The sequence below is a fragment of the Schistocerca gregaria genome, chromosome X (assembly GCF_023897955.1).
Source record: "Schistocerca gregaria isolate iqSchGreg1 chromosome X, iqSchGreg1.2, whole genome shotgun sequence".
Classification (NCBI taxonomy): domain Eukaryota; kingdom Metazoa; phylum Arthropoda; class Insecta; order Orthoptera; family Acrididae; genus Schistocerca; species Schistocerca gregaria.
In genome coordinates this window covers 725406608-725422932 of record NC_064931.1, presented here as the reverse complement: position 1 = coordinate 725422932, position 16325 = coordinate 725406608, and the positions used below count along the sequence as shown (strand labels likewise).

The following is a 16325-nucleotide window of genomic DNA, read 5'->3' as shown; positions in this document are numbered from 1 at the left end:
CTACTGAGCAGAGTCCACATAACTAGTGATGTACTTGTGTTGTTCTTTATCATGTGCTATCACTGGTATTATTCAGGTATAAACGTGGTGTCTGTTCTTTCAGACATGTCCGAAAGAACAGATGCCATTTTGATCCAGTTGCCACTATAAATTAAGATATAAAGGAATTGCAGACAGTGGCTGCAAGTTTGCCTTGATTTATCAATGGAGAAAGTTGAAAATTTAAATTAATGCCCACTTGCAGCCAATGTCTGCAACTCATTTGTACCTTATTGAACAAGTGTTGGAGTGGGAAGTTTTCAAAACATAATATCCCATAAACAACTCACACTAGAATCCTACAACACACACCACTGACATTTAATTTACCTTACTTTTATTTTGTTAATGTTAATTTCAATAGGGATTGTTCCATTAAAAAAGTGTATGTTTGCTCAAAAAATACACTTTCTAAGCATTGTTACAAGCTGTTCACTAGCTAACAATACAAGCCTCTGACTATCAGTCCATTCAGTTAAAAATGCAAATCAATAGCATTTCCCGTTTCCACTATATTTGTAGTCAAAGTTTTAGATGATTCATCTTCTATGTTCAGTAACCTAGATAAAAAAAATCTAGTGGGGTCATATCTCAATGAGGAACTTTAAACTTTCAGTACAGGGCAGGAGCATGTAAAGGAACTACTGCTTAAGTTTAAAAGAATAGTTGACCATGCACTGGAAATATATGTACCCAGTACAACAGCTCATAACAAGAGGGACCCTCCATAGTATACATCCACTGTAAGGAAACTTCTGAAGAAACAGAGACTACTATATTAAAGGTGTGAACAAAGCATATGACTACAGATAGTGTGATTCTGCGTGCAACGCGTTTGGCTGTCAAGAAAGCAATGCGTGAAGCCTTTAATAACTAACATAGCAGAACATTGTCAAATATATTTCACAAAACCCAATGAAATTCTGGTAGTATGTAAAGGCTATTAGTGGCACCCAAGTCACTGTCCAGTCCCTAGCAGATGAGACAGGAACTGAAACGGAGTAGTGAAGTAAAAGCTGAAATGCTTAACTCCATTTTCAAATGTTCCTTTATAAAGGAAAACCCAGGTGACTTGCCCCTGTTTATTCCCCATACCACTGAAAAGATGAGTGAAATCAGTATTAGTGTCAGTAGTGTTGAGAAACAACTAAAATCATTAAAACTGAACAAAGCTTCAGGGCCCAATAAAATCCCTATCAAATTCTATACTCAATTTGCAGTTGAGTTAGCCCCTCTTCTAACTATAATCTATTATAGATACCTCAAACAGTGCCCAGTAGTTGGAAGAAAGCACAGGTCACACCCGTCTATAAGAACGGTAGTGGAAGTGATCATGAAACTGCCATCTAATGTCCCTGACATCGATTTGTTGCAGAATTTTGGAATACATTCTGAGCTCAGGCATAATGAGGTATCTCGAACAGAATGACCTCCTCAATGCCAACCAGCATACATTCCGAAAGCATCGATCATGTGAAACCCAACTCAGTCTTTTCTCACATGGATCAAGGAAGTCAGGCAGATGCAGTATTTTTTGGTTTCTGAAATGAATTTGAATAAGAACCACACCTACGCTTATTGCCAAAAGGTCGATTATATGGTGTATCAAGCAAAATTTGTGACTGGATTGAAGACATTTTGGTAGGGAGGACACAGCATGTTATCTTCAATGGAGAGTCACCATCAGATGAAGAGGTAACTTCGCAGGTGTCCCAGGAAAATGTGTTGGGACCTGTGCTGTTCACGTTCTAAAATAATGGTCTTGCAGATGATACAGTTATCTATAACTAAGTACTGTATGAAAGAATATGCTAAATGTTCAATCAAATCTTGACAAGATTTCAAAGTGGTGCAAAGGTTGCCAACTCGCTTGTACTGTAAAACGGTTAACTTAACAAAAAATTCTATTCTATAATATCAATGTGTCACAGTTGCAATCAGCCAATCATACACATACCTGGTTGTACCACTTTGTATGGATATGAATCAGAATGATCACAAAGGCCTTGTTGCGTGTAAAGTAAGTGGTAGACTTGAGTTCATTGGTAGAATAGTGGGAAACACAATCAATCTACAAATAAGATTGCTTATGAATTACCTGTGTGACCCACACTAGAATATTGCTCAAATGTGTGGCACTCTGACCAAATAGGACTAATGAAGGTTACTGAATGTATACAGAGAAGGGCAGAACAAATGGTCACAGGTGAGAGAGTGTCACAGAGATGCTGAAGAAACTAAACTGGTAGACTCTTGAAGACAAACATAAACTATCCCAAGAAAGTCTACTAACAAGGTTTAAAAAACCAGATTTAAATGATGACTCTAGGACTATACTACAAGCCCCTACATATCTCTCATATGAGGATCGTCGGCAAGATTCCAATAATTACAGCATGCATAGAGGCATTCAATCATTCTTCCTGCATTCCATATGTCAATGAAATGGGAAGGAACTGGTACAACAGGACATACCCTTGCCATGCACTTCATGGTGGTCTGCTGGGTATGGCCGTAGATGTAGAAAAAATTTAAGTTAATGCAAATGAGTAGAAAAAATACTCCCATTATGTTCAAATACAGCATTAGTAAAGTGCTGCTAGATTCAGTCACACCGATTAAATATCTAGATGTAACGCTGCGAAGCAATATGAAATGGAATGAGCACATAAGGATGGTAGTAGGGAAGGCGAATAGTCCATTTTGGTTTATTGGAAAAGTTTCAGAAAGGTGTTGCTCATCTACAGAGGTTGAGCGTGCACACAGAACATTTATGCAACAGATTCTTCAGTACTGCTTTTGTGTTTGGAAGACACACCAAGTCAGATTAAAGGAAGACATTAACACAATTAAAAGGAACACTGCTAAATTTGTTACCAGTATGTTCAGTCAAAATGCAAGTGTAATGGAGATGCTCCACAAACTCAAATGGGAATCCCTGAAGGGAAGACAACCTTTTTTTTCACCCATGAAAGCTGTTGAAATATTAAGAGAATCAGCACCGACTGCACAACAATTCTGCTGAGGCCAACGTACACTTTGTTTAAGGACCATGAAGAAGAAATACCAGAAATTAGGGATCCTACAGAGGCATACCGACAGTCACTTTCCCCTCGTTTGTGAGTAGAACAGGAAAGGAAATGTGTAGTAGTGATACAAGGTACCCTCCACCTTGCACCATGTGGTGGCTTGTGGAGTACATATGTAGGTGGCGATGAGGGAATTACATTAGGGAATGAGACACTAAATGTAGTACACAGGTTTTGTTATTTGGGCAGGAAAATAATTGATGATAGTTGAATTAGAGAGGATGTAAAATGAAGGGTGGCTATAGCAAGAAAAGCATTTCTCAGTAAGAGAATTTTTTTAACATCTAATGTAAGCATTAGGAAGTCTTTCTGGAGGTATTTGTCTGGAGTGTAGCCATGTACTGAAATGAAACGTGGTCAGTGAGCAGTTCAGATAAGAAAAGAATAGAAGGAACTGATATGTGGTGCTACAGAAGAAGGCTGAAGATTAGATCGATAGATCGTGTGACTTATCAGGAAGTACCGAATAGAATTAGACACACAGGGGGAAAGAAGGGGCTGGTTGACAGGACACACTATGAGATATGAAGGAATCATCAATTTAGTGTTGGAGGGAAGTGTGGGGCATAAAAATAAAGGGAAATGAGGAGACATGGACAGTCAGCGGGTTCAAATGGATGTCAGCTGAAGTAGTTATTCAGAGGTGAAGCTTGCCCCAGATAGTGTGGAAAGTTGCATCAAACTAGTCTTTGGACTGAAGAGCATAACAGCAACATTACCTGTTGGAACATAGGTTGCGATGATCTGTAGCATAGCCTGAGGTATAATAGTGTTTGCGATCTGCATCTCTGTATGTTGATACGCAGATCACAAAAACAATATCATTTTGTAGTATGTAATGAAGTAGAAGTTATTAATAACTTCATAATATTTCAAACTTCATGATAAAATTTCATTCTGCAGTTACCCCATATTTTTTTCTTTATTTGTAGAACCTCATAAGTAAGATATTCTGTTGATACTCTTAACCAACAGAGCCAAGTGTAATGCAACATTTTCGAATCTAACCCACAAAAGACTATTGGAACTAAAATGTTTTGGAGCCTGCTCAATAAAGTCTTTTCATTTCAACTAGAACTGGCACAGTACAAGTGCTACACAATTGCTGACATTGCATTTTGGTCTTTTACACTTTTATACCTTCAATGAAAGTTTTTGATTCAACAGCTGCTTAAATTTGAAGAAGTATACTTAATGAATAGACAGTTATACACTTGTTGTGTTTAAGAAGTAATATTTCACTCCACGTTGCACAATAGTGATGTGATTACTGTTTTATGGTATTAAATGACAATGAAATCAGTGCCCTTAATTGAAACAGAGATGAGGGCTGTTAAAACCTATTACAAAGTAACAAATTCTGAAACGAAACTGTATCAACAAAATCGAATTTAACAGACAACAACATTGGGAGATACACATAAGACAATCCAATAAATGCAGATACACACAACACAATCACTTGATAAAATCAAGTATAAAATAACAGTTCAGATGCGTTTTCAATGGGCCAGATTACTGTGGCAAAGTGACTACTTAGAAATGATGTGTGATGAAGCAACTCTGCAACATACACAAATTGCACATCCAATATGTTGGGAAGCAGCCCTGACTCCTTACAAAATCTTAAAACATGAACCACATTCACCTGATTGGCCATGGGCAGGTCTTGTAGAAAACCAACGTATTATGTGCATTTAAAATCTTCCACAAAAGGTGCTTCCAACTGTAGCTACCTACAATGCCACATTCGTTATGTGCACACAATCTGATAATTTCCTTTTACCACACACACTGAACAGTTAACAGCAAAATCAATTAGCCCTAAAAGTTCACATACCAACGAAATACAAAACAAATCTTCAGTTTAATGAAACACTAATTTGCCATATTTTGAATTCCATTAACATACACACCTCACAGAGAAATGATAGCGCTGTTAAGTGTCCCTCTTCAAATATTTTTCCCTCGATCAAAATTTTACTACTCGACCTGAATAACAATATACTATCCGTTTCCACATTTTTAGACACAAGGTGTTCACTAGTCATATCGACACTTACGTTTTCGGTAGTGAAAATTCCTGTAAACTCGTTGGGGCGAAACGAATAGGTATATCATCTGCCATGCTGCGAACTCGAAGTCCATCTGATGGAACTTCACGAGTCTCCTGAGGTATTTGTATCGTTTCGCTGCAGCACTCATACAGTCCAATCTGAAACAACGCGAAAAAAACGTCGAAATGTTTTTACAATATAGGTGTCAACAGACACGACACACTTTGTAGCTCATTTTTACATCTTCTGGAAGTTGACATACCTATATCCCACTGGTACGGGCAATGGTGAGCCTGGCCTAATATTATTGCTTAACGAAGAAGAGCTTCTGCTGGGCAAAGGAGAAGGCTGATATCTATTGCCCGGCATGATATAAAACTTCACCTCTGATGTTACATTTACACAAACTGACGAACATCAGAGGAGTGATTTGAACTACGTTTTTATTTTGACATGAGGATACCACGAACGTAAAATTTCTTCAAATATGTGTATGAAATATGGGAAAGGAACATTAATAGCTAAATTGTTCCACAGCCAAAGAGACAAACGTCTCATTCCACCACAACATCAACACATCCTCAAACGTCACTCAAATTGCGTACCTCAATCTTCATCTGTTTCTCTGTTCTCATTAAGTAAACGATATAGTGACCTCTGTTACCTTCCCTTTAGTCGCAGTTATTGGAGTGGCATTATATGCTCGCTAAACGTTTTGAACGAAACAGTTTTGTAAACATAAACATAAATATTTATCACGCGTTCTACATTACTTGTGTTTCTGTTTACTTATTGAAACTACGCACATCTTCGACACAATGTGAAGATCTTTGGTCTGTGTCTCTAGTCTTCACGAGAGAAGTGTATCTTGCAGACGATAGGGTCTGGGATTATGGTGTGTGCTGTGTGGAATGCTGAGTTGACGAAATGTATTGTGATATAGTAGTACTTATTTTTTTAATAAATGTGATTGGGAGGTCGTTTTCACACATAAGTGCCGATTCGAATTCGTTATCAGAACTGTATGATATAGAAGGGAAAATATATCCTCCTGAGGCACAAGTGTTGAGTAACTGGCAAGTTGTAACTAAAGTGCTTGTTAATGGTGGTGAGTTTATAGGCTTTTTGAAGTAAGTGGACAACGAAAGAAACGTTTTTAATTGTTGTAGAATTAACGTTATACAATTAATTCTATATTTAAGTATAATTTCGTATATATCTTAGTATCTACTCCTCTCACGTCTTTGAATGTGATAATGTCCTCATTTGACAGTGTCGCAATAATTGCTCTGCTGTAAATATCAGTGTTTATTTTGTAAATTTACAATAATCACGCTGTTAACTACAGTGGAATATTGGCGTCAAAATATGCCATTTCGTCTTTGTCAAAGTGGTTAAGGTTTCTATAGAAGAATCGGTCATATCCTAATTTGTTTCCGCAGGGTTGGATCCCGTCACACCTTGACAGGGAATAACTTGCGAGTGTGATATTAACAAAAAGCTCGATCGTTACGTAAATATTAGATAGCTACAATGATTATATGTTAACACTTAATATAACTTCCCTCAAGACCTGTGAGAAATGTTTGAGGACTGCTATGGCTTCCATTTGAGGATCACATTTCTTTGCTTCCCGACCTCGACTAAATTTAATATTGAAGCAACTTCACTAAGTTGCATAGTGTTTAAGTCAAATGTTGTCTACATTGCTGGTCTACTTTCCAAAATCTTCCCACATGAGGTTTGTTATTTTCTATTTTTTATGGTTTAATAGTTGAAAATGAAGAGGCAGTTTGCATAGTGGAGCCAACTGAAACAACTCATTCATTCTACATTGTCATACAAATATATATTGTGGCTCTTTTGGCGTTGAAGCTGCAGTTGAGTCATTGTGATAAAGGGAAGGACGCTGAATATGTCCAGACAGAAGGAATGTTGGCAACAGTTTCTAATGGAAGTGTCAGTGTATATGGTTTAAAATGTGTGAAATAGTGTAGCCAGTTGATTTGTTATACCCTTTTGACTCATTCTGTAGAAAAAAACATTGATGTTAGACTCATTTGCATTGTAATGCAATGTCTGTGTTAGATTTGAAGGTAATGATAAGGTTGTGAGCTATTGAAACAAAAAGGTGTAACATTTTCGATGACTGACTGATCTGGTCTTACGACATTAGACAACATTGCAGTGCTATGCTGGTACTATACACACCAGAAAGCTAAAACTGTTATATTGGTGGATGACAAGCAGCTGTACAGTATGGTAAAGTAGTAGTCCTTTCAGGTCTCCAAGTGGAAAACACTTAGGAGGAAGTATATAAAGAAATCTGACAGCTCAGTGTGTGTAGTATTAGATTCATTAAAAGCTGAGAAAATTTAAAAGTCTGGATGTAGCGGGGACTGGTGATTGAGAATAAAATTTGTGGTCTGGTAAGTTAATAGGGTTTCGCAAAAGTAAATAGGGATAATGCATCACTAGTTCTAATAAAGAAGATTACAATAGGAATGTGATAAGTTGCTATGAACAACATAGGCCAACACATTGGAGCCATGATAGATACAAAGCTAACATCCTCTGGGGGACTGCATTTCAGTCTTACAAAAGTGAAGAGAATAAGGGATGAGATGGGCTGAGAGAAATGAATGAGAGGAACAGTCACCTAGAAGAATTTTGAATGGAATGCAGTTCAGTCATTGCTAATATATATATATATATATATATATATATATATATATATATATATATGGGGAAAAGTGGAAGAAATTACAAAAAGGTTGCACTTGAACAATTTGAAGCAACCATAGCTTGCTGAGACTGTTAAAGAGGGCATTAGGCAACAACTGATTGATATAAGTGGAAGCATTACAGTAGGTGATGAATGAGTAACTTATGAAATGAAATAGCAGAGTCTGCAGGTAAATAACAAGGCCCAATATGAATTTTTGGATAACAGACTCAATGAATTTAATTTATGAAAGAAGATAAAAAAAGAAGAGGAAGTAGACAAAAAGAATACAGATGTGTAAAAAAGATTGGCGGGAAGTGTAGAATTGCTCTGCAGGAATGGCCAGAGGAGAAATGCAAAGCTTGCATATATATGAAGAATGTAAAAGCTGCATTTAAGAAAACTGAAGAAACCTTTGGAGAAATCTAGGGCAACTGTATGAACATAAGGTGCTCAGACTGAAAGTCACTACTAAGTAAAGAAGTGAAGGCTGGCAAAATATATAGAAGAGATTTACAAAGTAAATAAACTTGAATAAAATATTATGAAATAGATGAGATGGGAAATGTGATACTATGAGAACAACTTGACAGAACATTGAAAAAGTTGAAACAAGGCACCTGTAGCACTTCATCAATGTCAGTACCACACTTTCTTCCACTGACTCCTACCGCAGTTCAGCAGCACTGCTCAGCAATTGCTGGAGTACTGGTTTTTGTATGTTTTACTCTTGCTGTTAGTACGCATTGGTAAAACAAAAGTTGCACTAGACTAATCTGGGACCACTCTGTTGAATGGGCATGTAAAATTCTGCTTTAAAAATAATTTTATATTCAACTAGAATCAAAGTAACACTGTCTGCCAACATTGTCTGCAGCTAATTGTGTAGTGGTTAGCATTGCTGCCTCTGGATCATGGGGTCCTGGGTTCGATTCACAGCCTGGTTGAAGACTGGGGGTTTGTGTTGTCCTCATTATTTCATCCTCATCATTCGTGACAATGGCTCGATTGAACTGTGTAAAAAATTGGGCTGTGTAAAAATTGGGACCTTGTACGAGCACTGATGACATGCACAGGTGAGTGCCCCACAAACCAAACATCATCATCTGTCAACATTGGGCATAGTATATGTTGCGTCTGACTGCAGCTACACATTGCAAAAACAAAATTCTAAATGTCTCAGAGGAAATACACCTGACAAATCTTGGGGGGGGGGGGGGGGGGGGGCACTTGATACATACATGATGTGATAAACATCATCTTGCATAATAGGATTGACAGCCTATGCCAGGGTTTTTTTTTTTAAACATGGTTTCGTCACTCACGAGAAAGCTCATAAAAATCCAGTGTGGATAAAATACATACTGTATTACATTGTTGACTTCACCAACTTACAGCCATACTGTCACCTTGCTACTTAAGGATGTACTACAGATCAATGTGTCACAATTAAGGTTTCATATTTACATTCTTCAACTTCCCATAACTCACACCCAGTCAGTTCCAACCTAACTTGGATTTCTTACTATACTATGTATCAGTCTGTCACCATCTGCAATGTTAATAAAAATTGTTTGCATTATGTCCTGTTTCTAGTCATATGATGTCAAAACATTATTACATTGTGGGTCAGAGTTTACATCTAATATTGAAATCTTCAATCTATTCATCAAAACTTTTCTCAGGTATCCTAAGTGAAGTTCTCAGATCCTTAGATGGAGACAGTATGGAGGGAATAAATCTGGTAGTGATGTTATGCATGTGCGAGTTTCCATTACATATGGGAACCTAGCCTGATTGTGTGAGGCACAATTTCAATAAAGGATGTGGATTTTCTGTTCTACCATCTAGTGGCCATGTGTCCAAATCTTGGATTTAAAAAATCCCAGTGATGATGTTTCGTATGACACTTTCTTTTCCATGTCACGTGGCCAAGATTAGATGCTATTTGTATGAAGATCATTCTATATACTCATAATGTGCTATTTCTCAAGGTGGATCTGCAGTAAACAGCTTGTCATAGAGCCCCCAGTAATGTTAATCCTAGTAAAGTACTGTGATGATCAATCAATCTTTGGATCTTTATCATAACAACATTAAGTGCTCTTGATAATGTCTATTTCACTAAACAATTGAATAAAAACCAATTTCTTGTCATTGCCATTTAAAAACCTATGTCTTATTCTTGTTTTGTCATCCATGCCTTTCTCAAGTGATCATTCATTTGTTATCACAGCATGAGTGATATATGTGAAAGTGTACCTCTATTTAGCATCTTTGAATGTACGTACGTGGATCAGATCCAAGTACATATTTTCAGTGTCAAACACAATAATGATCACTTACACTACTTATCAAGGGATATCGTACAGTAGCATCGTACATAAGTACACATTTTATATCTACTGAAAAGTCTATCTACACACAGTTTTTCTATTTTACCATACATAAGGAACATTTTTGGTTTACTAGCCTTGTGTTTCAATTCCATTACGCTGTAGGTCTGTTTCAAATATTTTGCATTTGGTGTATATTCATTGATTCATTGACTGACTAGAAAGGACTTTCTTCAAGCAATAATTTTACTGTCTGCTTAAATTTAGCTAAGTTAATTTTTAAAATAAGAACTGGTAAAAAGTTGTACAGTTTTATTGCCATATAGGCAGTACTTCTTTCTAGGTTAGCTGTGTGCTTTGATGTGTGTGCTACCCCCCCCCCCCCCCCCCCAAAAAAAAAATCACACACACACAAAAGAATGATAAGTTAAAATTTAAGTTTTTTGTATAGGGCCCTACAGCTGTTTCTTCTTGTTACATTAGCCATTATACTGATGGTTACTTCTTACAGCTGGATTCGAAAGTCTCACAAAGTTGTTCAGTGACTTCTACTGATTGCCTCCATTCACCAGTGGAGAAGGTGGAGCTTGCTGCTATAAAGCAGTCTCATATGAATTCGAAGCTCTGTTGCCTTGGGGGGGGGGGGGGGGGGGGGGGCAGTTTCAGGCACGTTTTCAGCCAAAGTTTAGTTTTCTTCTCGAATCCTCGAAAATCTCCAGTCTTTTTCAGTATACAGGAGAAAAATATATTGCAGATGGAGACCAATGTCCGAAACTGGCATCCATTAAGGCAACAGAGCATCATGTTCCTAGGAGACAAGGCCTGTCTATGCAGCAGCTAGTTTCGTCTTCTCCATTGGCAATTGTGACAATCAATAGCAAACATTGCAAGACATTCTGCCTGCAGTCCTTCAGCACACAAAGCCATGTTTGATGCCAAAGGGATGACCTAGTGGTAGGCGCCACCACATCAGTGCTCAGTAGTATAGTTGGATGGAGTTTGTGGACATGGGTTCCTATCCTTGATGTGTTCATCAAGACACCCTCTATAACTCCTCAAAATTAGTCATAACATTTCTGAGACACCCTGTATATCAGAAACATTAGTCGTCCTAATGTGCTACTTTGTGTTACACTATGATTTATTTGTTGAAATTCTGATAATGTTTCTTTCATTCAAATTGTATTTCTACTGCTTGTTTCCTTTTTTGAATGTAGGATTTAATCAGGTTACCTGGGTGTACTCAGCGACTGTTATGTAATACAGTGAAGGCTTTCACAACTGGATGTTTCAGCTGCTGAGAATTTTTCTGGGTTGTATGGCCGTGGTCCGTGGAACTCACCTCCGGAGGTGCTCCTGGTTGTGCTGAGTCTTGCCGAGGTGACAAGACTCAGCACAACCAGGAGCACCTTTGAAGGTGTCCAACGTAGCCTTAGTCGAAGCGTCAGGGATTGAAGAGTTCCATGGACCACGGCCATACAACCGGTAAAAATTCTCAGTAACTGTTATGTGACTTATAACTTATAGACTGCAGCAATCAGTCATCCTTTTTTAGATTTTTGTATGCAATAATTGTGCATTGAGAATGGCTAGCCACTAGCTGAAATCTGGATTCGTGTAAAAAAAAAAATTGAAAGAAGGATGACTGATTGCTGCACTCTCTAAGTTATAAGTAGAATTTAATGCTAATAAGAGCTGTTCTTCAAATCCCATAGTGATTGTGTTTCCTTATTAAAATACCAAGGTAAGTTATGTCAAAAGTTTTTGATAAGTCACAGAGTACACAAAAATAATTTTGGCTGTGATCTAAAATATGTAAGGTTATACTTGTACACACAATTGATGCTGAAACTTGATTTTCCTTTCTGGATTCCAAATAGTCTACCATTTATGGTGTCATTTATTTCAAAATGTGACATAAATCTAATGTATATTTGTTTTCAGTAAGTTTTTAATTGGCAGTAGGCTAAATTATCTGCAGTTGCTAGAGCACAGTGGATCTCCATTTTTGTATAATTGTAAAACTAGTTACTTTCATACCCAGAGCAGAGTCATGGGCTTAGAAAATGACTGTTGTGGTTACTAATGAATGCACACTTGAGAATGGGTTAAGTGCCGAAACAAGAGTTATGATTGCTGTATGTCCAAGATAAGGAGCTTGCAAGACAAAATAATGCTAAACAATTTTATTTTTGTGTATATCAATGAGAGGTGATCCTGGGATTAAAGAAATAAAACATACGTACAGCATTACTAAATATTGTTGGTATTTATGTGCTACAAAATATATTTACTGTCTTGACAAAATGTTAAAGGCACTCATACTGACCGATGTTTTTCGAACTTTGTGACTTTTTGTTCAGTAAGTCGCCCTCCACTGCAGTTGGACTGTTACATTAAGTGAAGGCGATTACTTGACTGGTAATGTAAGATTTGCTTTATCTCCCCCCCCCCCCCCTCCCCTCCATATACACTATATTGTAACAATATTTAGATCCTAAGTAAGTTACACTACATACATATGCAAATTATATGTGTGAAATGTTACAAAAAATTTTACTGTGCACGTGCCATCAGAATGTCACAAATGTTTACCACATGTGATTATTATATTTTCAGTAGACTCTTCAGTCGTGTTAGAGCCCTCCTTCCATTACAACAGAAAATATTACCAACGTTTTCTTTAATAGCTTTTGTGCCCAAAATCATGTTATGGCTCAGTTAACACTTCTCCCAGAGGTCTCGGAAATATATAAATTAATTTCCATTAATGCTAGACCTATAATTATGGTCTTGACTGCAATTTTTTTTATATACACACTTGTGTGAACTTCATAAAACAATATTACAGAACTCTCTTTTTGATAGAGCCAACACTGCTTGTAAAAGTCTAGAATAGGGTCAGTGGTGGACTTGTGTGTTTCATGCAAGAATGTTGTCAGCACTTATTGTGCAGTATGATGGGAACAAAAGATGATGTAGCTATTTGTGTTATGCAGCCAATGAGAGAGCAGCAGGCAGATGACGTGTTTTTAAATAATACATTCAGAAGAAAGGTTGAAAAATTGCTGTAAGTGAGAATTATGAATTTAATTGCTCTTTGTTTGAATCACAGCTATGTACACTGGGCTGGTATCTGCAAACCAAGGACAGCGTCTCAATCTGTGATATATTTCAAAAAGAAGTGAAATATAGCTGTGTTCTCTGTTGCCATGCAATTGATCTGCTCGAGCACACCAAATAAGTTGGTCAGTTATTTTAATTAAATTGTGGAAGAAGGTATGTGGATCAGTGTTTATTAATAAATTGAAAGTGTGACTTTATTATTGATAACACTGATCTGCCTTTCTTCACCTGTGGTAAAAAAAAAAAAAAAAAAAAAATTGATCCATTTACTCAAAGTAGTGGCTTTTGCCGCACTTCCAGATTATCCATCCACACAAACCTTCAAGAGCAATTTCACCACTACTTTTGATATATTTATGTCTCTGCAATTAATCCATAAGACATGCACCAACATACGGCATCACCATGCTGGCCTAAATTACTTAAATCAGTCCACTTTATAGCACCCACTGCCATAATCACAAGATATTTCTCTCAAAACTCACTAATACATTGAAGAACAGCAAACAAGACAATGGTTTCAATATCAGCACTAGAAATACATTGCCTCTGTTCTCACCTCACATTGGTTGTGCTAAAGAATCATCCCCCTGGCTACACATAACTGGCGCATTGCCAACCAATGAATAGCAGATAAGCGCAGCTGTGACTGCCTCTGGCCCTGATCTAGACTTGAGCCAAACCTGCAATGTCCTCCTAGCTTCTGTAAATGTTTGCACAATATACAATAATCCTTAATATGTAAGACTTATTGCACCAGTGGAACCAAAGTACCAAAATAAATACTACATGTTTGAAATGTGCTTCATTTCCAAACTATAAGTGACACCATTTATAAAACACAGGAAGACCATGGACAAAGGTAAATAGAAAACATCCAAGCTAAAAATTTTATTACTTCTGGGAGTGGAAAAGATTTGCTGAGTGTAAGAACATTTGATTTTTCCCTATCTATACTGTAGATAGAGCTTTTGGGTTTCCAGTAGAGTTGCAGTGCATAAGTACAACAATGTTTTGACAAGTGTTATACTCATCAACATCTGTCTTCCATGAACAATGATGTGTGTGAACTAGTCAAAAATCATGGTATATCGACACAACTATAAAGTTTTACCATGAATTTGAAAAGTGTCTGCTCTACACCTCATTTGAATGGTTCTGTCTGCAAGTAATTTACACAACTCATTGCTAGTTTATGATGGTCATATATAAAATTCATATTCCTTCCCTTTGTTTGATGGTTATGGCAGGACCATCTTCCTCATCTGATTTGGAGTCCGTCCTTCAGCTGCACAAGCACATTTTGATATAACACGTTGTGTCTAGATTCTTTTTTTCGGACACCAATTGAATGTTGGAGGTTTCAAAAGTACAAGGAGTTTGTAGGATTGTTTAAGTCAAGAGCTCTGAGCAAACAATTCCTTTCAGAGAACTAATACAAAATACAGACCTAATGATTTAAGTCTGGGTAATGTGTAGGCCAGAAGGTTCTGCACGACTTATTCATTTGTTGTGGAAACAGTATGGTATACTACTAGTCAAGCCACAGGTTCTCACTTAGAGTACTTTCTGTAATGATATGAATAATTATGGTTTCTTTAAAAAGTTAATAACTTTAAATCTAAAAATAGAACCTGTCTTAATACATATCACATTGTTCAGTTTGGTTTGCTGTAGCTACTGATTGTTTCACACTTCTTTTTGCATGTTCTGTGGCTCATATTCATGAAAACTCACCATAATGTGAAATGTGTCAGTAGGTTCATAAATACATTTACTCTTTGAAGAACATGGCTCCATGATGGTCATATGTTTAACTGATTTTTTTTTTCCATCTTCAACAAAACCACATCAACACTACCATAGAAAATCATCTATGGAACAGAGGGAATTATCAGAGAGAAATGATCCCAATTTTATTAACTAACAACACCTTTAAATAACAAGAGAGGTTGTCAAGTACTTTGGTCCTTTCTGTGAAAGAGTAGTATTAAGTTGTGGATATTTGAGTCTACTATTGTTACATTTGTTTCCTGAATAAGAAATACCACTTTCTCAAATATTATGTGCCCCAGTTGTATTCAATGTTTGTTTTGTTCATTAATCTTATTGACACCTCATTTGTCTTCCTAATGTTTTCTGGTCTCAAAATGTTCAGAATTTAGTAGTTTATTCGAAGAAACCATTTTGACAGTTAAATATCACACCAAAGTAACTTTTTAGATGCAAACTAGTTAGTCCTTGAAGAGATGAACTTTTTGACACTTCATTTATGTAACCAATAGCAGCTGTTTGTGAACTATTTCACTTTTCTCTCAAATAACTAATGAAGTTTTCTTTATTGCCCTGATTATTTTAAAGGAATTACTTTTTTCCAAAATTAGTTCTCATTATGTCCTATTTGATATCAATTTGTCAGTTTTTCACTCCCCCCCTGTGAAATCTTGAACTGAAATTCATTGTATAATTTTCCCTCTAATCACTAATTATTCTTTCCTAATTATCCTGCTTACTTTCAAGTGAATAACCCTTTTTTTTACAAAACAAGGCCTCAAGTTGAACTTTTTTTCCCCCTAAGTTAAGTGGTGGACCATTTACAAAGAACCATTCAAAAATGCTTTCAAATATTTCATTTATTGCTCATTAATTTGTTGTGGCTGTGTTGGGTTTGGTTATGATGCTTCCACATCATTAAAATCAAGAATCAAAATGCATATCTGTAAGATATACCAAATTCCTTACAAAGTTTCAGATGAGCATAAATACTATTCTTGCACTATGTTAACTCGATTCAGCAATTCTCTCTTCAGTTATATCTACTCATCAAAAGACAGTACCCCACACATAATCTTGAAATCCCACCATGAAATCACTAGTCGTAAAGAAAGTATTAACAAACCTTACCCAACCTTCACTGTGGCATTGTATGTGCTCTGGCCTGGATGCGTGCACT

The 16325-nt window shown here is 36.7% G+C and overlaps 2 protein-coding genes across 3 annotated transcripts in view; one reads left to right on the top strand and one right to left on the bottom strand.

Annotated features, from left to right (window-relative positions):
- Positions 1–5820, bottom strand: part of LOC126297501 (protein unc-50 homolog A) — a 107234-nt gene extending 101414 nt beyond the window's left edge. Inside the window, exons 1-2 of one of the 2 annotated variants that reach the window (XM_049988387.1) lie at positions 5448–5820; positions 5192–5343 (exon numbers count right to left, since the gene is read on the bottom strand). In XM_049988387.1, coding sequence (XP_049844344.1) covers positions 5192–5343; positions 5448–5554 — 259 coding nt within the window. In that variant the 5' untranslated portion in view covers positions 5555–5820. The remainder of the gene's footprint in view (positions 1–5191; positions 5344–5447) is intronic. The other variant, XM_049988386.1, reaches the window with a different exon arrangement.
- A 262-nt stretch (positions 5821–6082) lies between these two features.
- LOC126297503 (ER membrane protein complex subunit 7 homolog) overlaps positions 6083–16325 on the top strand; it is a 47027-nt gene continuing 36784 nt past the window's right edge. The window contains exon 1 of the mRNA XM_049988388.1: positions 6083–6315. Within this exon, the coding sequence (XP_049844345.1) occupies positions 6113–6315 (203 nt within the window). The 5' untranslated portion in view covers positions 6083–6112. The remainder of the gene's footprint in view (positions 6316–16325) is intronic.